At 44.1% G+C, this 27,370-nt stretch overlaps 2 protein-coding genes across 11 annotated transcripts in view; both read left to right on the forward strand.

Annotated features, from left to right (window-relative positions):
- Positions 1–470, forward strand: part of LOC131203518 (atherin-like) — a 41,318-nt gene extending 40,848 nt beyond the window's left edge. Inside the window, exon 3 of the mRNA XM_058193821.1 lies at positions 268–470. Coding sequence (XP_058049804.1) covers positions 268–288 — 21 coding nt within the window. The 3' untranslated portion in view covers positions 289–470. The remainder of the gene's footprint in view (positions 1–267) is intronic.
- Positions 471–7,206: 6,736 nt separating this feature from the next.
- ADD1 (adducin 1) overlaps positions 7,207–27,370 on the forward strand; it is a 42,257-nt gene continuing 22,093 nt past the window's right edge. For all 10 annotated transcript variants that reach the window (XM_058192662.1, XM_058192663.1, XM_058192664.1 and 7 more), the window contains exons 1-8: positions 7,207–7,363; positions 18,139–18,348; positions 19,798–19,960; positions 20,503–20,654; positions 21,905–21,985; positions 24,481–24,630; positions 26,648–26,791; positions 26,889–26,987. In XM_058192662.1, the coding sequence (XP_058048645.1) occupies positions 18,157–18,348; positions 19,798–19,960; positions 20,503–20,654; positions 21,905–21,985; positions 24,481–24,630; positions 26,648–26,791; positions 26,889–26,987 (981 nt within the window). In that variant the 5' untranslated portion in view covers positions 7,207–7,363; positions 18,139–18,156. The remainder of the gene's footprint in view (positions 7,364–18,138; positions 18,349–19,797; positions 19,961–20,502; positions 20,655–21,904; positions 21,986–24,480; positions 24,631–26,647; positions 26,792–26,888; positions 26,988–27,370) is intronic.

Below are 27,370 nucleotides of genomic sequence, written 5' to 3' on the forward strand. Positions count from 1 at the left end.
ATTATTTGTTTAGCAGAGGGATGGCCTTCGGGGAAAAACTGTTCTTGTGTCTAGTTGTTCTGGTGTGCAGGGCTCTATAGCGTCGTTTTGAGGGTAGGAGTTGAAACAGTTTATGTCCAGGATGCGAGGGGTCTGTAAATATTTTCACGGCCCTCTTCTTGATTCGTGCAGTATACAGGTCCTCCATGGAAGGCAGGTTGGTAGCCACTGTTTTTTCTGCAGTTCTAATTATTCTCTGAAGTCTGTGTTTTTCTTGTTGGGTTGCAGAACCGAACCAGACAGTTATAGAGGTGCAAATGACAGACTCAATAATTCCTCTGCCTAGTCCAACCCCCTGCGCAAACAGAAGAACTTATAGCATTTCGGACAAGTGGCTATCCAGTCTGCTCTTAAAAACCTCCAGTGATGGAGCAGCCACAACCTCTGAAGGCGACTTCTCACAGTTCTCACTGTCAGGAAATTTCTCCTTAGTTCGGGTTGCTTCTTTCCTTGATCAGTTTCCCTCCATTACTTCTTTATCCTGCCTGCAGCTGCTTTTGGAGAATAAGATAATAGAGTGGGAAGCAGTAGTGAAATCCATTTTTTTTTAAATTACCGGTTCTGTGGCCGTGGCTTAGTGGCATGGTGTGGCTTGATGGGTGTGGCAGGGGAAGGATATTACAAAATCCCCATTCCCACCCCGCTCTGGGGCCAGCCAGAGGTGGCATTTGCCGGTTCTCCAGAACTACTCAAAATTTCTGCTACCGCTTTTCCAGAACCTGTCAGAACCTGCTGGATTTCACTCCTGGTTGGAAAGGACCTCGGAGGTCCCACAAATTCTGGTGGCAAGCTGTTCTACTGATTAATCGTCCTCGCTGTCAGGAAATTCCTCCTATTGGGATATTGGAATACTGCTAGCATGTTTTCTCTAGTCCTTCTTTTCTTTAGACTGGACATACCCAGTTTGTGCAACCGTTCCTTGTATGTTAGGTTGTTTTTTTTTAATTTTGTCATAACAGTATACATAAACATTGTCATAAGTAAAAAACATATCATGAAGAAAATATATATATATATAAGTAAAGAATATGCATTAGCTATATTAATTTGATATAATAAAGGGAACATTAGGACAGGAACGGTAGGTACTTTTGTGCTCTTATGCACGCCCCTTATAGTCCTCTCAGGAATGGGCTGAGGTCAATAGTAGACAGTTTTTGGTTGAAGATTTTGGGATTTTGAGTAGAGACTACGGAGTCAGGTAATGAGTTCCAAGCATTAACAACTCTGTTGCAGAAGTCATATTTTCTGCAATCAAGTTTGAAGCGGTTGACATTAAGCTTGAATCTATTTTTTGCTCTTGTACTATTTTAATATTACAATTTTATTTAATATTGTAATATTGCAATAGGTTGAATCCCTTCTTCTTTGTGACAGACCCACAAATATTGGAACGCTGCTATCATGTCACCCCGCGTCCTTCTCTTCCTTGGACTACACATACCCCATTCCTGCGACCGTTTTTCATAGGTATTAGCCTATGTTCAGTCTAAGCAGGGTGGGACTTTGGCAGGTCCTCCCTGGAGGGATGGAGGGATGGGGACAGGCCTTGGCTGCCAAGGAGAACCAAGTTTGTTTCAAGGACGGCACAGATAGGCAAGTATGGTGAGATCTGCAGCCCTGGCAATCCTGCTGCTTCAGAAGGAACTGTTTCCAAGTCCTCTCCCCCCGCCCGAACCCTCTACCTTTCCTACTGGCCATTTTCTCTGAGCCAAGATATTTTATGAGAAGAGTCCTCCACTCCTCCGCTCGCAATAAAATACCTTATGCCACCAGACTCCAAATTTTGGGCTTAGACAACTTCGAACTACGCTGACTTCAGTCCGACCTAAGCATAGGACACAAAATTATCTACCACAATGTCCTACTTGTCAATGACTACTTCAGCTTCAACCACAACAATACACGAGCAAATAATAAACACAAACTCAAGGTAAACCGCTCCAAATTCGATTGCAGAAAATACGACTTCAGTAACCGAGTGGTCAATGCCTGGAATGCACTACCTGACTCTGTGGTCTCATCCCCAAACCCCCAAAACTTTAACCTTAGACTGTCTACTGTTGACCTCACCCCATTCCTAAGAGGTCTGTAAGGGGCGTGCATAAGTGCACCAGCGTGCCTACCGTCCCTATCCTAATATTCCTTTTTACTTACTCTTTTCATGTATCCAAGTTATGTTTATACTTTTACTTGTTATCTTATGTATGATTGGCAAAATAAATAAAATAAATAAAAAATAAAAATAAAATAAAGGTCTTCTCCGCTTTAACTTAACTGGTGTTTCAGATTTATAACGATGCCAGGGCCCCTGCCCTGCATCCGTCCAAGACAATCATAGAAACCTTCCTGCCTCCCCCGCTTCTCCCTAGTGAAGCCCACCAAGCCGTCTCTTCCACAGATGGAAATTAGAAGCAAATCCTTCTAGAGTCACCTTTTCTCATATTCAAGAACGTCCGAATGCAGATTGACAGGCGCTTTGTTAATAAAGTTGAAATAGTGGGAATACCTTTAGTATTGGAAATACCTTTAGCACCCACCCGTCTCCTAGAAGAATGAAACATTTTTTAGGAAATATTAAAAAGGCAGAATATTATACCTTCCTGGATGAGAAAAAGGAGAAACATGCTCTTGGAAAGCAGCTCCCACATTGGTTAATAGCCCCAGAAAGACTGGGCCAACCTATCTACAAAACAAAAGGCCTCTAGTTCCAGAGTGATGGGATTGAGACATGACCCTCCGGGGTCATGTAACAGGATTATCTAGCTCACCACATGGCACCTGGAAATATCACATCACCCAATGTTGTGACCAAGGCCCAAGTAGTGATTACCAAACACAATTCAGTCCTGAACAAACTTAGTTTATTAAAACAGCTGAGAATGAATTAATTAGTCCAAAACAAAATTCTTCAGCCTTATGACCAACTTTTGATGTCTTTGGCAACCTGCCAAAGGCTTTTCTTGGCAAAACCCCCACAAAGTTCAAGAGGCGCTGATAAGAAGCATGGGACTCAATGTTGCTTTTCTACAAAGAACCCAACGGCTGGTTGCTGCTCTTTTAAGCCTTATGGGTGGGGCCAATCATCTCCTAGCCTTACTCCCGAGTCGTCCTTTTTGCTTCAGCTGCTCTTGTCTTCTAGCAGCTCTTCGCATGTGTGCACTAGGAAGAGGCTCTTCCTGTTCCTCTGCCTCTCTGCGGTCCACCTCTGGAGGCTCCGGAGGCTGCGCATCACTCCCAGATGGCTCTGGCCCCATCTCTGCCTTCGATGCAGAGCCCTGGTCTGACTCCAGGACTGGCCATTGTCCTCCCCAACCTCCTCATTGTCCAACTCCGCTGCCAGGTCCGCAGGCTGCTGGCGGACCACAACGCCCAACACAGTTCAACCAGACTTATCTCAGACCAACTCCTTGGATTTGCACATGACCCCGTAGCAGGCAATAGGATACCAGCCCTTGCCACAGGAACAGGAAGCTCAAGGGCAAGGCCCAAGAGAGGGTATAAATATTTCTCTCTCTCCACTCCATGTGGTCAGTTACCCAGGACTTCAAACCATGTTTCCAGTGTCTTTCTCCCCACTTGGAACTGAACCCAGATGGACATTTCTTCCAACAGTAATGCATGATGAAGTTTTTTTCCAGTGGTTCTTGTTTCTCTCTCTCTCTCTCTCTCTCTCTCTCTCTCTCTCTCTCTCTCTCTCTCTCTCTCTCTCTTTTTGCACACCCACAGTAGAAGTATACCCGCCTCTGCTCTAGAGACAACTAGGCTGCAATTTTATTCGGCTGCAGACAGAAACTCAAAAACCTTACTTTGTTTTAGGCCCCAGAGGTTTACCCTGCCTGTCTTAATTCCAGGCAACGCTAAAAGCATTTCTATTCCGTCTTCTTCATTAGTTCCTAAGGAAGATATTATAAGGAGGAGATGCGTGTTAGTCTAGGGTGGAAAAAGATCAGGAATCTGGTAGCACCTTTTCCAACTAACCAGATTTATCAACAAGGCAGCAGCTTTCATGATCCTGGATTTTGGACAGTAAGAAGGAGGAGTGAAAAAGTACATCTATCAGATGCTGGAGAAAGGAAAGGAATATTCTTTCCTTCTGTGCTTCACACACATTATACCCTCCCATTTCCTTTTCCTGCACTGTGAAATTTTTCCTGTAGCTTTGGAACATTTTCCTCAATAAATAAAAAAGCATAATGTTTTTGACTCATTTGCTGGATCTCTTTACCTACTTTTAGGGCCGTGTGAGGACGAGATCACGTTTTAATTCACATTTATGCAGGAATATTGAAAATGCAAGTTTCAGCACTACTTTGTACATGCCAATTGCTGCAAGGATATTATATATGCTTATTATTGAAAAGGATGCTTGTTTTCTTTTTATGGGAGAAGGGTTAACCAATTTGTGAGATTATTTGGATTTTTGTAAGCCGCCCAGAATCACCTATGTGTGAGATGGGAGGCTATATAAATTTAATAAATAAGGTTTTTGATGCCCAAAATAACTTCGTCTGTTGCAGCCACCGTTTTTTTAGCGCAAATTTATACTTTTATAGGTTATTAGTACATTTTTACTCTATTGGACTCTGTCAATATTTAATTCTGCTTAAAGCTACATTGGTTAAATTCTGGACGACTGGACGAGGGGATGTCCCAGATCATTAAATGGGGTTTTGAAACTACAGACCTTCACATCTGATAAATGTCCAAATCAGATTCCAAAGCAATCAATGCAGTGGTGGGTTGTTACCGATTCGCCCAGGATTGGGCAAACCTGTAGTGGAGCATGCAGAAATGTTGCATGCGTGCACACGGACCCACAAGCAAACCGGTAGCGACAGGATTTGAATTCCACTACTGAATCAATGCCATGACTATATTTATTGACATAGTGTTTGCCTGTAAATAAGTGTTTTGCGAGTCCCTTGGGCTGCAAGGCGATCCAACCGGTCAGTCCTAGAGGAGATCAACCCTGACTGCTCTTCAGAAGGCCAGATCCTGAAGATGAAACTCAAATCCTTTGGCCATCTAATGAGAAAGAAGGATTCACTGGAGAAGAGCCGAATGCTGGGAAAGATTGAGGGCAAAAGAAGAAGGGGACGACAAAGAACGAGGTGGATGGATGGAATCATAGAAGCAGTCGGCAAGCTTAAATGGACTCCAGAGGATGGTAGAGGACAGGAAGGCCTGGAAGAATATTGTCCATGGGATCACGATGGGGTTGGACATGACTTCGCAACTAACAAGAAGAAGTGTTTTGCATGTATGTTTTGGGTGTGGTTTTTTTTTTTTTTTTGCAGCCTTTTGTGTTTCTTCTTTTACAATTTTGTGTGGGTTTATTTTATTTTTATTTTTTTACAATTTAAAAAAATCTTTTAAAAATAAAATACAAACAGTGTGATGCCCATTGGGGGTGGGTGGGTTAGTAACCACAACCACCATAGCAATCTGAGCAACAACTGGCCAATAACCAGAGATTATGTTGTAAATGTTGTAAAAGACCATGTTGTAAACGTTGTACCTTGATGAAGGTATCTTTTCTTTTATGTACACTGGGAGCATTTGCACCAAGATAAATTCCTTGTGTGTCCAATCACACTTGGCCAATAAAAAATTCTATTCTATTCTATTCTATTCTATTCTATTCTATTCTATTCTATTCTATTCTATTCTATTCTATTCTATTCTATTCTAATCAAGATGGGCTGGTTAAAAGCAATTCCACCAAATTAATCTGGATCAGGCAGCTTTCTTAATAGACTGAGGGAACGCAAGTGATGTATAGGTAGTCCTCAACTTAGGACTGCAATGGAACACAACATTTCCGTTGTTGAAAGGGATTTGTTCTGGGAGTTTTGTCCCCGTTTTATGACCTTCCTTGCCCCGGTTGTTAAGCGAACGACTGCAGTCGGTAAATCAGTAACCCGGTTATGGAGCGAATCGGGCTGCCCCAGACTTTGCTTGTCAGGGGGGGGGGTCGCAAAAAGGGGATCGCATGATCCCAGGGCACTGCAACGGTTATTAATAGGAACTGGTTGCCAAGCGGGTGAATTTTGATCACGTGACCACAGCCGTCGTTAAACGAGTAACTCAGTTTTTAAGTGCATCGAGTTCCCTTATTGGCTTTGCCCGTCAGAAGATCACCAACGGCGATCACATGACCCCCAGGGCACTGCGACCGTCTTAAGGATGAGTCACTTGTCAACGTTTGAATGTAAATCCCATTGAATTTTGATCATGTGACCACCGCTGTCATTAAACGAGTAACTCAGTTGTTAAGTGCATCGGGTTCCCTCATTGGCTTTGCTCGTCAGAAAATTGCCAAAGGCGATCACGTGACCCCCGGGGCACCGCGACCGTCGTAAGGACGAGTCAGTCGCCAACAACCTTTGAATGTAAATCCCACTGAATTCTGATCACGTGACCACCGCCGTCGTTAAAACGAGTAACTCCGTTGTTAAGTGCATCTGGTTCCCTTATTGGCTTTGCTAGATCATCATCCATCAAAGGTGATCACGTGGCCTCGGGGCACCGCGACCGTCGTTAAGGCCGAGTCAGTTGTCAACATTTGAATGTAAATCACGTGACCACGTGGGGGACGGGATGCTGCAACGGTCGTTAAGTGTGTGTGGGGGGGAAAGGCCCCAAATCAATTTTTGCACGGTGCCCTTGTAACTTTTGAACGGCCCCTAAACGAAGCGCTGTTAGGTCGAGGACTACTTTTGGTTTATTTTGGCTCCCTCGGACGTGTCAGGAAGGCGGGAATGGCCGAAAGGGCCGGATTGGGAGGCTCAGTCAGTCAGTCAGCCCGCCTGGCTCGTCTTGAGTGGGGGAAGAGATCCGTCGGCTTCGACGCCGCCTGACTGAGAAGCCGAAGGGGAAACCCGCCCCCGCACTTCTCCTTCCCCCGGTCCGGTTTTATTTTATTATTTATTTAAACTTTTATTTATTTAAACTTGGAAGGAGGACGGCGCGCCTCGGAGGCTCTCCTGCCGGAGACGCTCCGCTTGACAGACCGCAGAGAGACCCTGGTCGGCCTGGCAGGCAGGCCCAACTGCGAGGCCCTCAGGGCTGCGCCTCAGACCGTTAGGCAGAGGGGGCGTGGCCTGGACGTAGGGGGCGTAGCCCTGGCAGAGAGAGAGAGAGAGAGAGGCGTCCTATCAGAGGCCTCCTTGCTGGCGGGCGGCGCCGTCCAATGGCTGCCGCGTTCTTTGGCCTGCAGACCTGCCAGCCGCGCCCGCGGAGGCGGAGGAGGGCGGGACCGCCGGAGCAGCCTCGACTCGCCTGGGCCGCCGCCGCCGCCGCCGCCGCTTCTCCGCGCCAGGTGAGCCGCTGCGTGGCCATGCCCGTTCCCCGTCACGGGAAGGCCGTCAGGAAAGCGGGCGGCTCTTCCGAGGGCCTCAGCCGTTGCTCGTCGGGTAGTGGGGAGGGGGCGTCGGATGGAGAGGCCTTGACGCCCCCACCTCACCACTCGTGGTTTGTTTGTTTTTTTTCCCCCCTGAGGGACGGGTTTGTTTTTTCCCCCTCAGGGGACGTCTTCCTGAGGGAGAATTTGAGGGGGGGGCGGCAAGGCGAGGAGGGGGAGGGAAAGACCCCCTCCCAACCGCGCCTCAGTCTTGCTGCCCCGGGGCATTCTGGGAGTTGGAGTCCGCATCTCTGCAGAAGCCTCCTGAGGTTGGGAGATGCTGGCACGGAGGAAGGAAGGGGGGGGGGAAACGGTTCGTAGAAACTCCCCCCCCCTCCTTGGAACGGGCCCATTGGAGGAAGGGGCGATTCGTCCTCCGTTAATTCCGTTGGGAATGCACATCAAAGCAATAGCCCGTAGACTTCTATCGTCTTTTAAATATCTTCTGTAGACTATAACTTGTTGCTGGCAATCCTTATGATTTATATTGATATATTGACCATCAATTGTGTTGTAAATGTTGTACCTTGATGAACGTATCTTTTCTTTTATGTACACTGAGAGCATATGCACCAAGAGAAATTCCTTGTGTGTCCAATCACACTTGGCCAATAAAATTCTATTCTATTCTATTCTAGACTTTTAGACTTATATATAAATAGCTTCTATAGACTTTTAGCTTATAGCCTTATATATAAATAGCTTCTATAGACTTTTAGCTTATAGCCTTATATATAAGTAGCTTCTATAGACTTTTAGCTTATAGCTTTATATATAAATATCTTCTGTAGACTTTTAGTCTTATATATAAATAGCTTATATAGACCTTTAGCTTATAGCCTTATATATAAATATCTTCTGTAGACTTTTAGACTTATATATAAATATCTTCTGTAGACTTTTAGCTTATAGCCTTATATATAAATAGCTTCTATAGACTTTTAGCTTATAGCCTTATATATAAATATCTTTTGTAGACTTTTAGTCTTATATATAAATAACTTATATAGACTTTTAGCTTATAGCCTTATATATAAATACCTTCTGTAGACTTTTAGCTTATAGCCTTATATATAAATAGCTTATATAGACTTTTAGCTTATAGCCTTATATATAAATAGCTTATATAGACTTTTAGCTTATAGCCTTATATATAAATAGCTTCTGTAGACTTTTAGTCTTATATATAAATAGCTTATATAGACTTTTAGTCTTATATATAAATAGCTTATCTAGACGTTTAGCTTATATAGACTTCTACTATAGTATAGCCTTTATTGTCATTGTACATCATGTATGCAACGGAATTGGTTTTAGCCTCACTGGTGCAATCCAGTGACAAAAAATACAACATAAATAGTATAAAGAATAATCCCTATGCAAGTAATTAGGGGGGCGAAAGCCTTATATATAAATAGCTTATATAGACTTTTAGCTTATATAGACTTTTAGCTTATAATCTTATATATGACTAGCTTATATAGAATTTAAGCCTTATATATAAATAGCTTATATAGACTTCTAGCTTATATAGACTTCTACTATAGTATAGCCTTTATTGTCATTGTACATCATATATACAACAAAATTGGTTTTAGCCTCACTGGTACAATCCATGACAAAAAATACAAACAACATAAATAGTATAAAGAATAATCCCTATGCAAGTAATTAGGGGGGCGAAAGCCTTATATATAAATAGCTTATATAGACTTTTAGCTTATATAGACTTTTAGCTTATAATCTTATATATGACTAGCTTATATAGAATTTAAGCCTTATATATAAATAGCTTATATAGACTTCTAGCTTATATAGACTTCTACTATAGTATAGCCTTTATTGTCATTGTACATCATATATACAACAAAATTGGTTTTAGCCTCACTGGTACAATCCATGACAAAAAATACAAACAACATAAATAGTATAAAGAATAATCCCTATGCAAGTAATTAGGGGGAAGTCTTATATATAAATATATTATATAGACTTTTAGCTTATATAGACTTTTAGTCTTATATATAAATATCATATATAGAGTTTTAGCTCAGTAGAGGTGCCCGTTCTTTCCAAATCTGCGTGGGCTACCAAGATCTCTACCAAATGACTGATTCTTCTGTGTGTTTTCCTTACACGATTTGAAATCTCCCATCTGTCTGACTTTTTAACTAGGGTGGAGGGAAGGGAATTGGCCAACCGTGTTTTATTTTATTTTATTTATTTTTGTTCAACCGTCTCTTCTCTTTTTCTTTTCCGGAGTTGAGTTGGACCGTCTCCATTTTATCGTGAATTAGGATTCTGCTCTCTTTTAGGATCTTGTTGCAGGATTAGGGTCAGTTGTAACGGAGCTTAGTATAGACCTTGATCGGATGCTTGGACTGTTATTTTCAGCATGATTGTCGTCTTTCAAATGAACCAGGAAAGCTTTCCAAATTGCCAGTTCCTCAGCTGATGTCCTAAGGCAAAGTTGTTAGAATGCAGTATTCCAGGCTACTTCTGCTGATGGCCTGCAATTTGGCAGTTCAAATCTCACCAGGCTCAAGGTTGACTCAGCCTTCCTTCCATCCCTCTGATGCGGGTAATATGAGGACCTAGATTGTTGGGGAGCATATGCTGACTCTGTAAACCGGTTAGAGAGGGCTGTAAAGCACTGTGAAGCCGTATATGAGTCTAAGTGCTATTGCTATATTCTTTTTTTTTGTTTTATTCAAAAAGTTTTACAAATTTTTTTCCCCCTTTCCCCCCCTCCTCTCCTCCTTCACAACCCCTCCCCCGACTTCCCGGAACGGGCACAAGGTATAGTTAAAAATAAAACAAACATATGCTAAAAAATTTTCATCCCAACTTAATTATACCCCTACAATCATCAATTCCTAACTTCCCTCTATTGCTATATTCTTATCCTCTGGTTATATATTAGCAATAGCACTTAGACTTATATACCGCTTCACAGTGCTTTACAGCCCCCTCTAACCGGTTTACAGAGTGAGCCTCTTGCCCCCAACAATCTGGCTCCTCATTTTAAAGACCTCGGAAGGATGGAAGGTTGAGGATCGAACTCATGACAGTGGGCAGAATTAGCCTGCAATACTGCATTCTAAGCACTGCGCCACTGCAATACCTTTTATTACTTTACTTGTTTTATGGCAGACTCATTGGTCCTAGGGAACTCTAAACATTTATGTTGGGTTTTTTGCCCTTGCCTTTTCGAACGGGTGTGACTTGTGCTGATGATTTTTTCTGGCCCGAATACAGGTAGTCCTCATTTAGTGACCATTTGAAGTTGTAACGGCACTGAAAAAATTGACTTGGGACCGTTTTTCTCACGACCGTTGCAACGTTCACATGGTCATGTGATTTACAATCAGATGCTTGACAGAATGGTTCATATTTATGACGGTCGCGGTGTCCCAGGATCATGCCATCAAATTTGGTGATCTTATGACAAGCAAAGTCAAGGGGGAAGCCAGATTCACTTAACGACCGTGTAACTAATTGAACAACGGCATATTAACAAATGTGGCGAGAAAAGTCGTCAGATGGGGCAAAACTCTGTTAACAAGTTTGGCAACATAAATTCTGGGCTCAAAGTCGAGGACTACCTGTGTCCTGTTCGGTACAAAATGTTCTGGAACGAGTGGTTGCCACGTAGCAAAAGGCGTTGCAGTGTATCTTCCCTGGTCTTTCTAGAGTAGATGCCGGAGCAGAACTGAGATAGACCCACTGACAATTTAGGGAGTTAATGCTGTGTCTGTATCCGTGGTCTGTGATTGGCTATGTCCCAGTGGTGACTTAGCACTTAAGGGCTGTCCAACGTACATCGTTGATGCTCTGGGCATAACAAGTAGGGCCGTCTGGCATTGCCTCGTTTGCCTCCTTGATGTGAATCGTTCCTGGGAATTAGCATAAGCCGTATTGGTCTGCTGTTTAAATTAAATTAACAGCTGAATGTGAAAAACAAAGCGGAAAACGCATCTTGTTCCTAGCTCAGAAAGAAGAAAAGGCAGGCTGGGAACATTCTGCCTGTTGGCTGCATAGAGCAGTATTTCTCAATCCTGGCAAGTTTTAAGATGTGTGGACCTTAACTCTCAAACGATGACTGTGTCATCGCTGGATCCCCTGGCCTGAGGATTCCCACAATGGATAGAGGGTTGGTCTAGAACAGGCATCCTCAACCTACGGCCCACGGGGCGCATACGGCCCACCAATGCAAAGTATCCGCCCCGCGGAGTGGTGTGATTATGAGCCAGCTGAGGGGTGATCTCCCCGGTGCAGCCTTGAAAAGTCTTTGAAAACAATTTAAACAGGAGCTTAGGAAGGAGAAAGGCAAAAAAAAAAATGGACTTAAATTGGCCACGCCAACCCAGTCACATGATCATCTAGCCATGCTCACCCAGCTAGTCTGCCCCCCCCTCCCACAACAGTCTGAGGGACTGTGAATCAGCCCCCTATTTAAAAATTTTGAGGACCCCTGATCTAGAAGATCTCCAAGATCCCTTCCTGCCCAGGGACTAGAAGGAATGGGTGCTCCCTTTTTTCTAGAACAGGGGTCTCCAACCTTGGTCCCTTTAAGACTTGTGGACTTCAACTCTGGGAGTTGAAGTCCACAGGTCTTAAAGGGACCAAGGTTGGAGACCCCTGTTCTAGAAGACTCTGCAAAGAGAGGAGTTGAATAGTTCTGCTTTTTCATTGTTACCTGATAGCTTTTTGCCGTCTCCGTCTAGCTGTTTGCTTTGTTTTGAGTATTGCAGAAAATGCACATCTCAAAAATGATTTGAAAGAAGTGCTGTGGATGTTAGACAAACATAACACATTCCTGCTACTCACTATATCTTTGTCCCTGCCTATCCCTCTCACATTCTCCTTCTTGTCTGTCCTTTTTTTCTTCCAACCTCATTAAATTCAGGCTGAAGCTTCTCATGCTTTGATCTCATCCATCATCATCTCTGATGTTCTGGAGCACCTCTTGTTGCACCTCAGCAGTCATTCATTCTCACACCTTTGTGAGAGTTCTGTTGTTTTGCAAAGTGGCATCAGTATCCACCCCCAGTTTTTAAAATTATTGATTAAACTGCATGGAATGTAGATTAAATCAGCTTCAAGGGCTATCAAGTAATCCTAAAGTTTTAAAATGATTTGGTAATCCTATTTATAGCCATATTTAAAACTATTATTATTATTATTATTATTATTATTATTATTATTATTATTATTATTATTATTATTATTATTATTATTTGAAAGCGTGTAAACAAGATCTAGCCGCGCAGAGTCACTTTGGATAGGAAGATGGTCGGCATATAAATTTAATAAATAGGAACCATGGTGGCGCAGTGGTTAGAATGCAGTATTGCAGGCTATCTCTGCCCACAGCCAGAAGTTCGATCCTGATTGGCTCAAGGTTGACTCAGCCTTCCATCTTTCCGAGGTCATTAAAACGAGGAGCCAGATTATTGGGGGCAAGAGGCTGACTCTAAACCGCTTAGAGAGGGCCGTAAAGCACTGCAAAGCTATATATAAGTCTAAGTGCAATTGCTATCGCTATTAATAAATCTAGGATGATTGCAGAAGTTCTGGCTTCCCGATGGTTCTATTCCAGCACCATCGTGCAGCTGCTGGCTTTTTTCAAGCTCCTTCTGTGACCCATGGTCCCATGCCTGAGCTGATGGGTCAAGGATCATTGTAAGTGTTTCTGAAGGCCAGCCGAGCTGCAGAAGACCCTGGCTATTGGAACCTATTCCTGTCTGTGCCTCTGAGTCAGCGTTTTCTTGCTAGGATTTTGGACATGGTTTGCCATTGCCTCCTTTCAAGGGTTGAGAGACAGTGACTGGCTTAATTATTACCGTGCACCTAATTGATTGCCATCCTCCTTTGGGTTCCTTTATTTATAGGATGTGACTTCTAGGGTTAGCAGTGTCTCCGTGTGAGGTCTGAGCAGAATTCATCGTCGTCTTTGCAGCCAGTGTGACTTGTGCGGCTCCTTTTTTTTTTTTTTAACACTGTGCCGGCTAGAGGGATTGTGGTGTTTTTAGACAGGGATACAAACCTCTCAAGTGAGACGCGATAGTTCATCTTTTTTCTTTTTTTTTTGCAAAATCCTATACGATCATCACCAGCGGAAGATATTTTGAATTACTCCTTCCTTAGAGTCACGAGTTGAATGGGTTCTATTCACTTAAAGAAAAAAAAATGGATTTCTTTATCCCATTGAAAAAAGGGATAATATAGGGAAGTTAGACGTATGAAGTCCAAATGCTATGAATGAGGCAAGAACATTTTAAAATAAGTATCTGGAGATACCTAATAGGCCTGAATATAATGTGTTGAGACGTGTGTGTGTGTATACTGTATATGTTATAATTTAATGTGTATATGTTAATGGTGTCTAGACAAAAATTCACCCTTCTCTTTCTGCTTTATGCCATTAAATTTGTACCCCTTATGTCTGTTTGTCAGCATTGGTGCCCTGATGTGATATTGTAGATTCCTACCCTATGGTAACCTTACTTATGACGGATTAATTTAAACTCAGGCTGGGATAATAAAATATGGTTGATTGCAGCTGCAGCATTTAAAAGCAACAATCAATCGTGTTTCAAGAGTAATTTTTTTTTTTCAAAATTGCCTGGATGTGTGGTGCAATATGAAGCTTTTATTGCCAATCCTTCAGGCAGGGTAGAGCAGCTTAGAAACAAAGCGCTGGGAAGCTAGAACCCTCCTTTCTCGAGCGATGAAGTTGGCATAGCGGAACTGGGCAAAGCCTGTGGCACTTTACCTTCTCTCCCTCTTCTGCCCAGGGAGCCTGGGGGGGCCCTGCTTGGCTGGCTTCCAAACGCTATCCTGTTCCCCGAGATTTAAGGAAGGTGTCCAGCTTTCTTTACCTACACAACGTGTAAGCTACCTTTTTCCATCATGGTCATCTCTCCCCCTGCTCCTCTGCAGTTGCTCATGTGATGGATGTAATGAACACACGGTTTTCCAGCATCTTGTGTGGGCTTAGCAGGATCTTCCTGGCCGCTCGGAGGAGAGAGACGTAGAGAGACGTAGGAGAGAGACTGGCAGGAAATCTCTTGTAGGCTACAAGGGGATCAAAAGGATCCCGGAAGGATGCAAGAAGAATGTGTGTATATGGCTGCCAAGAAAACAGCATGAGAAATGCATCCACACAGTCCTGGGCAGCTGAGGTCATCTTCAGTGGGACACGCCACCCCTTTATGTTTGAGAAAATCCTCATTAGCTTTTGCTCAATTAGAGTCAACGGTCTGGAAAGGGCCATTCTGCGCTTCTGCTTTTATGGCTGAAATTGAGCAAAGCCAACATCTTTACAGAGGTGAAGCATTTTGGGAGTTGATGGGCTCTGGGTATATATCTGGCCCCTCCCTTCGGCTTCTCCAGGCAGACTTTACTAGCCAGGTTTTGTTTTCTCTCTAGGAACATGGCTCACTTGGAGCACAGAGCACAGTGGTGCAGTCTCTTACCATTTTTACATTTTGGTACACCAAAATGGCGCTGCGTGGGGGAAAAAACAGTTTCTAAATAAGACGGGTGCCAAATAACAGCCGTTAATAATAGTAGTCCTTCCCCTTGGTTTACGGAGGAAAAACTCACCCAGTTTTAAAGTAAATGGTCTGCTTAATTCAGGAAAAGTATCTTACAAATATGGCACATTTTTGTTCCTCCACCCAGACCATCAAGTATGGTTTTTTAAAAAGCATTAACCGAATAAAGATGTTTGTCCCCACCTTCTCAGAATTCTTCTTTCTATTTAAAGTCCATTCAGGGGCGACGCCTAACCCTAACCCTTTCAGACCTCCAAGGGTAAAAGCTGTAATGATTGCTTTCATGAAAGCTTTTCTTTTTTCCTACTTTTAAAAAGAGTTGCATGGAGGAGAGGTCTTGCATAGATCCGTGTAAAAACATCTGCATTTTGCTCAGTTGAACTCTCTTTCCCTTTGCCAAGCTCTTGAATTTACGACTTTTGTTGGCCTCCAGTCAGGGTGGGGTTTTTTTGACAGCGTTTCAAGAGACGGGAAGCGAATACTAATACGCTCCGTGCAAAACAATTTATTTTATCTTAAACACTTGGTTGCGTCGGCCACGTGCTGCAGAAGCATTCCAGGCTGTTCTTTCCTGCCTTCGTCTTCAAACTGGACTTCTCTGTGCCAGTACCCAAAAGAGGCCACTCTTAAGCCCCAGCTTTGTTGGGGCAGCAGGGTTCAAACGGCTGCGGGAGGGGCAGAGGATCCTGGCAGGGAGCCAAAACTGCTCTGCTCTTAACTCTGGACTCCCAGCTCTCCGTCTGTCTTCTTCGTCCTGCTGCCGTTCCTTGGCCATTTTTACTGGCTTTTTCCAGCCCTGTTGATCTTCCTTTACGCTCCTCTAGACCTCTCCTGTCTGACACCTCAAGGAAGTTTCTGCATAGCTGTCTGTGGAGATTCTCAGTCATCCAGGTCATGGTTGTCCCAAAGGTCTTTTTTTTTTTTTTCAAGAGGCAACTGGACTTTCTGTTTTTTTTTCTTTTGAAGACGTTTCGCTTCTCATCCAAGAAGCTTCTTCAGCTCTGACTGGATGGTGGGGAATGGAAGGATGTATACTCCTTGCAGACAGCTCCTTTTAGGGAGCCGTTGAGGCCACTTGGAGGTGTGTCCTCAGGGTCACCTAAGTGGTGCAAATGGGTGTGGAGTCTACAACACAGTCCTTTTAGCACTTCCAAGAAGGACCACTCAGGTGACCCTGGGGACATAGACAAACCTCCAAGTGGCCTCTAAAAAAGGATGCAAATGACCAGCTGTCTGCAAGGAGTATACATCCTTCCGTTCCCCACCATCCAGACGGAGCTGAAGAAGTTTCTCGGATGAGAAGCAAAAAAGTCTTCAAAGAAAAAAACCCAGAAACTCCTTTCTGCATAGCTGGCGATTCAGAGGGGGTGGGGGGTCTTGACTGGTCCTGGCTGCATTTTCCTGGGACCTGGCCAAGTGCAGCTTCCCTCCCTCTGCTTTTAAAGAGAGAGCCCCCAGAGTTGGCAAGAAGCCTCGGGTGGAGACCTAGTCCAGGATTTCCTGCAGAAAATAGACAGTTGCACAGCCTTCCCCTCCTCATTAACAGGCTGGGAGTTGGCCTCCTGGCAGAGACGCTACAAAAAACATGGTGTTCGAGCAATCCGGAAATCCATAAAAGTCATGAGAGTTGCAGTCGATTATTTGTGCAGGAAACCTATATCAGGTAGTCCTCGACTTAATGACCACAATTGAGTCCAACATTTCTGTTGCTAAATGAGACATTTGCTAGGTGAGTGTTGCCCCGCTCTACTTCCTTTCTTGCCCCAGTTGTTAAGTGAATCACTGCAGTGCTTAAGGTAGTGACATGGTTGTTAAGCAAATCCGGCTTCCCAGGGACTTAGCTTCTCAGAAGGTCACAAAAGGGGATCACATGACTGTTACCGACGTGAGCCGGTTGCCAAGGGTCTGAATTTTTGAACATGTGACCATGGCCATGCCGCAACGGTCATAATATGAAAAACAGCCACAAGTCACTTTTTTCCATGCTGCTGTGACTTTCAGCGGTCACTAAAATTGTTGTTATGTTGAGGTGGAATTTTTAAAACGGGGGGAATTTTATTTTGAGTTTTTTGGGGCCATATGAAAAATTATAAAATACGATTTATGAAAATTAACTGGAAGTCATGAGAGTTCTGTAGATTCCTTTAACTGCTTCTTAAATACAGGTAGCCCTCGACTTAGAGCAGTTGTAAATGCTTACTTATGGTTGTAAGTGTGAAAAAGGAAGTTACATCACCGAAAAAGTGACTTATGACCGTTTTCACACTCATGACCATTGCAAAACCCCCATGATCATGTGATTTACATTCGGGTGCTTGACAACTGGTTCATATTTATGACCGTTGCTGTGTCCCAGGGTCATGTGAATCCCCTTTTGCGACTTTCTGATAAGCAAATGAGGAAGCCAGATTTACTTAACAACTCTGTGACTAACAACTGCAGTGATAAGCCGTGGTGGTGCAGTGGATAGAGTGCAATACTGCAGGCTACTTCTGCTGACTGCAGTTTGGCATTTCGATTTCATCAGGCTCAAGGTTGACTCCGCCTTCCATCCTTCTGAGGTGAGTAAAACGAGGACCCAGATTGTTGGGGGCAAGAGGCTGACTCTAGAGAGGGCTTATGTGCCACTGTGAAGCGGCATATAAGTCTAAGTGCTATTGCTTTGAAGGAAAGAAGGAGGGGGGGAGGGAGGAAGGAAGGAAGAAGGAAGGAAGGAAGCAAGCCATAGTGCTGGACTTGTTACAATGCAGTGTTGCAGGCTATTTCTGCCCACTGTCAGGAGTCCGATCCTGACCGGCTCAAGGTTGACTCAGCCTCCTTCCGAGCTTGATAAAATGAGGACCCAGATTGTTGGGGGCAAGAGGCTGACTCTGTAAACCGCTTAGAGAGGGCTGCAGAGCATTGTGAAACGGTATATAAGTCTATGTGCTATTGCTATTCACTTAACAACTGGGACAAGAAAGGTTGTAAAATGGGGCAAAACTCACTTAACAAATTTCTCACTTAGCAACGTAAATTCTGGGCTCAATTTTGGTCGTGCTGTGGTCACATTTGTTTCCAGTTGCTTTAACAGGAACCCCCTGGGGTGTGTGTGTGTGTATAATTAAATGTATTTTCTGCTCCCTTTTACAGCACTATTGAAACTGTACTATGAATGGTGAAACGAGAGCGGAGGTGGTAACTTCACCACCTCCAACAGCGCCACATAAAGAGAGATATTTTGACAGAGTTGATGAAAATAACCCTGACTACTTGCGAGAGAGGAATATGGCCCCTGATCTTCGCCAGGATTTCAACATGATGGAACAGAAGAAGAGAGTATCCATGATCCTCCAAAGTCCAGTAAGAATATATAATCATTTCCCCACCCCCCCAATGCTTGACTAAATGAAGAAGCATGTATATAACAAGTTAGATCCTAAGAATGCATAGCAAACTGCAAGAAAAAAAAAATGAGAAAATTTAATTTAACACAATGTAAGCCACCCTGAGTCTTCGGAGAAGGGCGGGATATAAATGTAAATTAAAAAAAAATAAAAATTAATGTAATTAAAATGCTCTGTGCTTAAAAGAAAATTTTAAAGATAGATTTAATGTGTGACCGAAGCCAGAAAAGCCTCTTAAAATGCACATGTGTGTATTTCCTTGAAAAGTACTGCTTGTCTCTTGTTTTGCAGTTCAGATTTCTAATGCAGTTTCATTTGGGGAAATGATTCTGTGTGGGTGAAAAAGCCTCAAATAGCTCTCGAATCCATTCAGCAAGCAATTCTGTATTTGTCTTCTTGCTGTTGTTACTGAACCAAAGTGGTGATAAAATACCGGAATATTACACTCTAATACTGCAGTACAAACACTTCAGCGAATTAAGGGGTGCTGCAGGCCAATTTTTTTCCTACATAAGATTGGGAAATCAATGTAATCAAAGCTACACAATGTTCTGTGACATCCTCCCTCCTTGAAAAGTCCTATGGATACTCCTTGATTTACTACCGTTTAATGATGGAACAGAATTATAACTGTCTCACGAAAGATGCTTTATGGCCCATAAACAACTTCTGGCCATCGGGCAAATGTTGCACACACATCCCGAGGTCACATGATCTGGATGCTCAGCAACATGTTCTCACTTACCACTGTGTCGTCAAATACCCTGTAATGATGTGATTGCCAATTGCAGTCTTCTCTGCTGGCTTCCCCATAAAATCATTGGAGAAGCCGGTGGGGAAGGTTTGCAAGCTGCTGCCACGTGCTGAGAAGACTCCCTCCAATCTCTGGAGGCTAGCTGAAAGAGTTGCCTCCTGAGGGGCGCTGAAATTCCCTCAGAGAATTTCCCTCAGAGTTGCCTGCTGAGGAGCGCTGAAATTCCCTCAGAGAATTTCCCTCAGAGTTGCCTGCTGAGGGGCGCTGAAATTCCCTCAGAGGATTTCCCTCAGAGTTGCCTGCTGAGAAGAGCTGAAATTCCCTCAGAGAATTTCCCTCAGAGTTGTCTGCTGAGGGGCGCTGAAATTCCCTCAGAGGATTTCCCTCAGTTGCCTCCTGAGGGGCGCTGAAATTCCCTCAGAGAATTTCCCTCAGAGTTGCCTGCTGAGGGGCGCTGAAATTCCCTCAGAAAATTTCCCTCAGAGTTGCCTGCTGAGGGGAGCTGAAATTTTCAGACCAGATCCTAAAAATTTCCGTTCCATTCCTGCACCCCATCGAAGGAACCTGCTTTTACGCAAGGAGTTGGACACCAAGTCAAGTCCACGGCTCCTTCAAGCGGCCTTTTCACGTGCACTCTTGCTCTGTTACTAGGCGTTCTGTGAAGAGTTGGAATCCATGATCCAGGAACAGTTCAAGAAAGGGAAGAATCCTACAGGCCTGCTGGCTCTACAACAGATTGCAGACTTCATGACGGCCAACGTTCCCAATGTCTACCCACCAGCTCCGCAAGGAGGCATGACTGCCTTAAACATGAGTGAGTCTGAGAAGAGGGGGAAGGGCTGATGACCCCTTGGCTGTACAGGTAGTCCTCGACTAACGACCGCAGTTGAGCCCAAAGGTTCTGTTGTTGTTGTTAAGTGAGTTTTGCCCCCATTTTACGACTTTCCTTGCCACAGTTCATACATGAATCACTGCCGTTGAGAGACACTAGTAACCCGGTCGTTAAGTGAATCTGGTTTCCCCATTGACTTTCCTTGTCAGAAGGTCTCAAAAGGGGATCAACGTCACCTTGCGATAAAGAGACGGTCGTAAATATGAAACCGGTCACCAAGCCTCCGAATTTTGATCCCCTGATCGTGGGGGATGCTGCAAAATTCGTAACTCTGGAAAAACGGTCCTAAGCCACTTATTTTCGCAGTGCCCTTGTAACTTTGAACGGTCACTAAATGGACTGTTGTAAGTCGAGAACCAACTGTAGCAGTTTTGCGTTTTAGCCATTGGCGACGATTTCAATGGCTAAATCAGAGAGGGGCGTTCCTATTAAACTGCGTCTTTGCCCGCATCTTTTTCTTTCAGGCCTCGGTATGGTGACCCCCGTGAACGATCTGCGGGGATCAGATTCCATCGCTTACGAGAAAGGGGAGAAACTCCTAAGGTGCAAACTGGCTGCTTTCTACAGGCTGGCCGATCTCTTTGGGTGGTCGCAGCTTATTTACAATCACATCACTGTGAGTATCGCAGTTCCCCAGGAGAAATAAAACGGGGGGGGGGGGACTCCAATCACATTCAAGCCAAGCCAAGCCCCAAAGCAATAAAGTTATAACCCTCATAAACTAAACTATACAAAATTGTCTTTAGCCTCTTCTCGGGGCTATCGCTCTACTGTGAGACTGCCCACACACCCGCACCCCCAGTGGGACAGGTTCTCACGTCGAACGACTGCCCAGAGATAGGGGGACATCTGCTGCTGTCTTTTTGTTTTTTTTAGGCAAAAGACAATTTTTATAGTTTAGTTTTGTCTTTTGCCTTTTTCATGCTGGGAGCATGAACTGGGAGAACCCGCCCCACTGTTTCCGGGGCGGGTGGGCATTTCCTTTCCTTGGAATTTGCCACCTCCTGGTGTAAATTGGCAGGTTCAGTCTTCAGGTGCCTGTCCAGGATGAGGAGTCTAGTGAGCACAGCAGAATAGCGTTCTTCCTCCCTCCCTGCCCCCCTCTTTGTTTCCTTCCTTTTCCTTCCTTCCCTCTTGTCCCTCCCCTTCCTTTTCTCTCCTCCCTCCCTCCCTCCCTCCCTCCCGTTTTCATTTAATTTCCTTCCTCCCGCCCTCCCCTTTCTTTTCTCTCCTTCCTTTTCCCTCCCTCATTTTTCCTTTCTCTTCATTTCATTTCCTCCCTCCCTCCCCTTCCTTTTCTCTCCTTCCTCCCTCCTTCCCTTTTTGTTTCCTCCCATTTCATTTTCTCCCTTCCTCCCCTTTTCTTCCTCGCTCCCTCCCTTTTTGTTTCCTTTCTTTTCTCTCCTTCCTTCCTTCCTCTCTCCCTTCTGTCTCTCCTTCCTCCCTCCCTCCCTCCCTCCCTTCCTTTTTGTTTTTTTTTCTCCTTTTTCCTTTTTTTCCCCTTTTCATTTCTTTCCCTCTTGAGGAAGAGACCTATTCCATGAGCCTTTGTGCTTAAGGGTATCTACTGTATTAGGTTTGCTATTTTTGCTGAGATCCAAAATGGAGATTCCTCTCTGCTAAAGCCTATTTGCAACTACTGATGCTAGGTTAGCGAGCGTCCAGCATCGTTCTGCTGAGGAACCAAAAGAGGAAAATTCAGGTCAGCTTGGAGAGGACCCCGGGACCACCTTTGCAGATCAGCAGAAACTCTTTTAGATCTATTGATTTTTTTTTTCCAATCTATTTTGAGTTTTGCGCATTTCAGATTTTGGCTCTCAGAGCTTTACATCTCCTCCTTCCTTCCTTCCTTCTTCATGTTTGCAGGTCAGAGTAAATGTGGAGCAAGAGCATTTTCTGATTGTGCCTTTTGGACTTCTCTATAGCGAAGTTACCGCTTCCAGCTTGGTAAGTGAATTTAAAAAAAAAAACAAAAAACAACCTTGAATGTCTTACTCATTGGGCCAATTGGAACAAATGCCTGTCACGCTTCACTGTTAGATTGGGGTCTTCTTATTTAACCCTTCATTTCTCAAATGCCACCCCTGCGATCACATGATCTGGATGTTCGGCAACTTGTTGGCACTTACCACCGGGTGGTCAAGTACCCTGTAACTATGTGAACGCCAGTTGCAATCTTCTCTGCTGGCTTCCTGCATGAAACCATTGGGGATGCCTGTTGTGCCTCGCTCGCCCCCCCCCCCCCCCCGCCGCAGCCGGGACCCTCTCGTCTCCTGCCGGATGCTGATAGTGCAGAAGAATGTCCTGGCATGCCTCCAGCCCCCAGTCCTGGCACCATGCCCGGACAAACGGAGCAGCTAGGCCCCTCCCCCACAGCATGTGAGCCTGGGGAGTGTGAAGCCAGTCACAAGCTGGAATTGCCGGCAGCTGGAGGCTGGAGGGACCCACACTTCCGGAGAATGGAGAGGCGACGTCAGCAAAAGGAAGGGAGGGGCAGGCCTGGAGAAGTGCTGAGTCATGGAGCCACACCCCATGGCCTATATAAAGGATCTGCTTTCTGGCATTCTTTGAGTCAGGCAAAGTCTAATTTGGATTGCTGAAGTCACATCCTGGTCTCCTGCCTGCCCTGAGAACTCTGACAGAACTTTGGCAAAGCTGCAGAGGCACGGGGAGGCTCCCTTCCTCTAGAGAAAACCTACCATCCTCTCTGGATTTTCTGGAAGGTGAGGAGAGGCCTCTGGGTTGAGTGCTGCAGAGCTGCTATTGTCGGGCAAATGAGACCCATTCTTAGTCTTAATTTTGTGTTTTTATCTCTGTTCCTGGATGTTGATAAGTGCCGCTGTTGTTACTCCCTAGGCTGTGGCTCTTGTTTTTATTTATGCCTTGACGGAAGCGGTTTATAAACTCATAAATAAACAAACAGATGCAGCTCATAAAAAGGTAACCTGATCGTTGCTGATTAAAAATAAGCCATCTTGATGCCGGTTCCGACTTAAGCGTTCAAACCTTGTGGAAGAGCTCAAAGTCGAGATATCTTCCTAAGTCAAATCGTACACGTTGCGTAAAAGTGGTTTGAATTATAATGTCATTATCCGATTCCTGTTTCCAAGATGCCTCACCCTAAGAGCCAAGAAAGAATGTGAGAAAAATAAATGATCCAAATGTCCTTGGATGGTGTTTCATCCCTAACTATAAAAAATTTTCTGCAGATCAGCATCATAAATACCCAACTTCCATTCTGTCTGTCTGTCTCTCTCTCTCTTTCTCTCTCCCCCTCCGTCCCTCCCATTCTGCTACTCATGACCCGCTGAGGTGCCAAAAAAGCTAATACAATCCTTGGTTGGATAAACAGGCATAGAAGCAAAATCATGTGAAGCATTAGCATCGCTTCATAGAACCTTATTAAGACCACACCTAAGAGTACCGCATCCAGTTTTGGTCACATTACAAAAAATACATTGAGACTTAAGAAAAAGTGCAGAGAAGAGCAGCTAAGAGGATTAAGGGCCTGGAGGCTAAAACAAATGAAGACCGGTTGCAGGAATTTGGTTAGTCTAGAGAATAGAAGGACCGGGGACGGGACGGGACACGATAGCAGTCTTCCAGTGTTTGCGGGGCTGCTACAAGGGGTTCAAATTAAACCACCTGAAGGCAGGACAGAAAGAATGGATGGAAACTAATCAAGGAGAGAAGCAACCTGGAATTAAGGAGAAACTTCCTAACAGTGAGGACAGTTAACCAGTGGAACAGCTTGCCTCCAGAAGTTGGGGGTGCTCCATCGCTGGAGGCTTTTAAGAAGAGAGATTATCTAAAATGGTAGAGGGTCTCCTGCTTGAGCAGGGGGTCAGACTAGAAGACCTGCAAGGTTCCTCCCAGCTTCTACTCTACTCTAGTCTTATTCTCTATTCTATTCTATTCTATTCCCTCACATCCTGGACATAAACTGTTTCAACTCCTACCCTCAAAACGACGCTATAGAGCCCTGCACACCAGAACAACTAGACACAAGAACAGTTTTTTCCCGAAGGCCATCACTCTGCTAAACAAATAATTCCCTCAACACTGTCAGACTATTTACTGAATCTGCACTACTATTAATCTTCTCATAGTTCCCATCACCAATCTCTTTCCACTTATGACTGTATGACTATAACTTGTTGCTGGCAATCCTTATGATTTATATTGATATATTGACCATCAATTGTGTTGTAAATGTTGTACCTTGATGAACGTATCTTTTCTTTTATGTACACTGAGAGCATCTGCACCAAGACAAATTCCTTGTGTGTCCAATCACACTTGGCCAATAAAATTCTATTCTATTCTATTCTACTCCACCCCACCTCCATTCCTATTGTCTTTCAGGTGACCGGAGTCTCTTTCCCTCCTGCAGGCGGAGAGTTAGAATAACTTCGGCCTTTAACTCCATCTTCTGTTATCAGGTCAAAGTCAACTTCCAAGGGGACGTCATTGATCGCGGAAGCACTAACTTGGGGATCAACCCGGCTGGCTTCACGTTGCACTCGGCCATCTACGCCGCCCGCCCGGAAGTCAAGTGCATCGTTCACATCCACACTCCCGCAGGAGCAGCTGTAAGAGAGTTCCCTCGTCTCCTAGCTCGGAAATAGCAAAGAGCGTCCCTCACAAGCCACATAAGAGTGCAGGCAGTCCTCGACTTACGGCAGTTCATTTAGTGACCGTTTGAGGTTACCATGGCGTTAGGAAAAAAAACCACCCCGTTTTGCACACTTTATGACCGTTGCGACGTCCCCGCGGTCACCTGATTTGCCTTTGGGTGCTTGACAGCTGGCTCACGTTTATGTCCGTTTACGTCCGTTGCAAAAGTGGCGATCCCCGTTTGCGACCTTCTAACGAGCAAAGTCAGTGGGGAAGCCAGGCTTGCTTAACAGTCGGGTTCCTAATTTAGCAACTTCAGTGATTCACTTAACAGCCGAGGCAAGAAAGGTTGTAAGACAAAGCAAAATTCACTTAAAAAATTTCTCACTTAGCCACATCAATTTTCGACTCGGTTGCGGTCGTACGTTGAGGACTACCGGTAATAACAAAAGGAGACAGGCTGTCTGCGTAGGACAGGGATGGGCAGCTGTGACAATTCTGCGACCTGCAGACTTCAAATCCCAGAATGCCTGAGCCAGGTGTGTTGGCTCAGGCATTCTGGGAATTGAAATCCACCGGTTGTAAAGTTGCCATAGTCCTCCACCTCTTATTTAGGAGAAGCCGAATTGCCACAGGCCAGATCAGCTGCATGATAATGTACCATGTCTTCCATCCATCTGTGGTTTGAAGTTGGATGTTCCCAGCACAGTGAAGCAATTTTCTGGACTGAGGCCACAAGTTTTCCCTACTTCAGTAGATTATAGATTTTCAGAATATACCGTCTTTCAATACCGCATCCCCAACTTTGCTCTTTTTTCTCCAATCATCTTTTTAACGCTTTGGGTAAATATTAAAACGGGTCCAATATTAAGCAAAAACGTGTAAGCCTGTTTCTCTGAAATAAACATTTCCAACATAGACAGGTTGAAAGGGGATTTTTGCTATACAACTTCTAGCCTGTCCAGTAAAATAATCATTTGTTGAATTAATGCTTTCTTGAAATCATAGAATAATAAGTAGGGCTGTATTATCCTTTTCCTATTTCCTGTAGCATCTGATAACTCATTTTGTTGTTTGTACCTTATGATTTATGTTGATTGCTTTATTTAATATCCTATGAGTATCACTGAATGTTGTATCTTATGATTTATGATTGCATTTAATGGTTATGATTGTGATTTATCACTTGTAGCTTGCATGTACACCGAGAGCTTATGCAGCAGAGACAAACTTCTTGTGTGTCCAACCACACTTGGCCAGTAAAGAATTTTATTGTTCTGTTCTGTTCTGTTCTGTTCTGTTCTGTTCTATTCTATTCTATTCTATTCTATTCTATTCCCATTCCCAATCCTATTCCATTCATTTCTATTCTGTTATTTCTATTTCTATATTCTATATTCTAATCTAATTTAATTCTTCATTCTATTCTACTCTAATTCTTCATTCTATTCTATTTTACTCTACTCTATTCCATTCCATTCCCTATTCCATTCCCTATTCCATTTCCTATTCTACTCTATTCCTATTCCTATTTCTATTTCTATTTCATTCATTTCTATTCTATTATCACTATTCTCTCTATTCTATATTCTAATCTAATTTAATTCTTCATTGTATTCTACTCTAATTCTTCTATTCTACTCTACTCTATTCTATTCTCTATTCTCTCTATTCAGTATTCTAATCTAATTCTTCATTCTGTTCTGTTCTGTTCCATTTCACTCCACCCCACTGCACTCCATCCCTATCCCGTCTATCAGGATTTTTCAAAATGGCTGCTCTCGGTCAGGTGCCTCAGTTTTACTTTCCCATTAGTTTTTGAGAACTTGCTTCCTTCTCAGAAATGAGGTTCAGAAATGTCTTTTCCAGATCAGAGAATTGTTTCTCCCCTCCCGCTCCAAAGTTGTCTTTCCTTTGAGAACCGACGTTTATAGGTAAGATGATAACCGGTTCATATCTTTCTGTCAGTAAAATCCATGATAACATCCTCAGGTATCCGCGATGAAACGTGGCCTCCTGCCCATCTCACCAGAGGCCCTGTCTCTCGGAGAAGTGGCCTACCACGATTACCACGGCATTCTCATGAATGAGGAGGAGAAAGTCCTGATTCAAAAGAATCTGGGCCCCAAAAGTAAAGTGAGTATCTACACCATCCCATTTCCAAGGAACTGGCAGTAAACGTGGAATTTTCCTGACTTTCAGCATCTTTTTTTCCTCTCCTTGGCTCCTCCAGGTCCTCATACTCCGAAATCACGGCTTGGTATCCGTTGGAGAAAGTGTGGAGGAGGCTTTCTATTATATTCACAATTTGGTTGTAGCGTGTGAGATCCAAGTAAGCAACGTTATTTCTTGATTTTGTCTATTTCAAGTTGGTTGGGGAAAACCGCGTAACCCAAGCAGCTGAATAAAAGCACGCCTGTGGAAAAGGCGTGGCAGAATTTGAATTTAATATCGGACGTGTGACGGTCCCGCCTGATGAACCCAACCAAAGTAAGCACGGCCAAGACGATCCAATCTCTGAATGCAGAACTTTATTGAGTACAAAATTCTGCCATCGATGAGGGCAAAACCAGATCTGACTATTTCCCGCGCAACCCACATAGTCAAAGTTCAGGTTTTCCCTCTCTCTCTCCCTCCCTCCAATTTGATTAGGGTCACATTGTCCAAAGGAACCTGCTGGTATTGTTGTCAGGCACGGCTGGCATGTCAGTACCT

Source organism: Ahaetulla prasina, chromosome 8 (genome assembly GCF_028640845.1).
Source record: "Ahaetulla prasina isolate Xishuangbanna chromosome 8, ASM2864084v1, whole genome shotgun sequence".
Classification (NCBI taxonomy): Eukaryota; Metazoa; Chordata; class Lepidosauria; order Squamata; family Colubridae; genus Ahaetulla; species Ahaetulla prasina.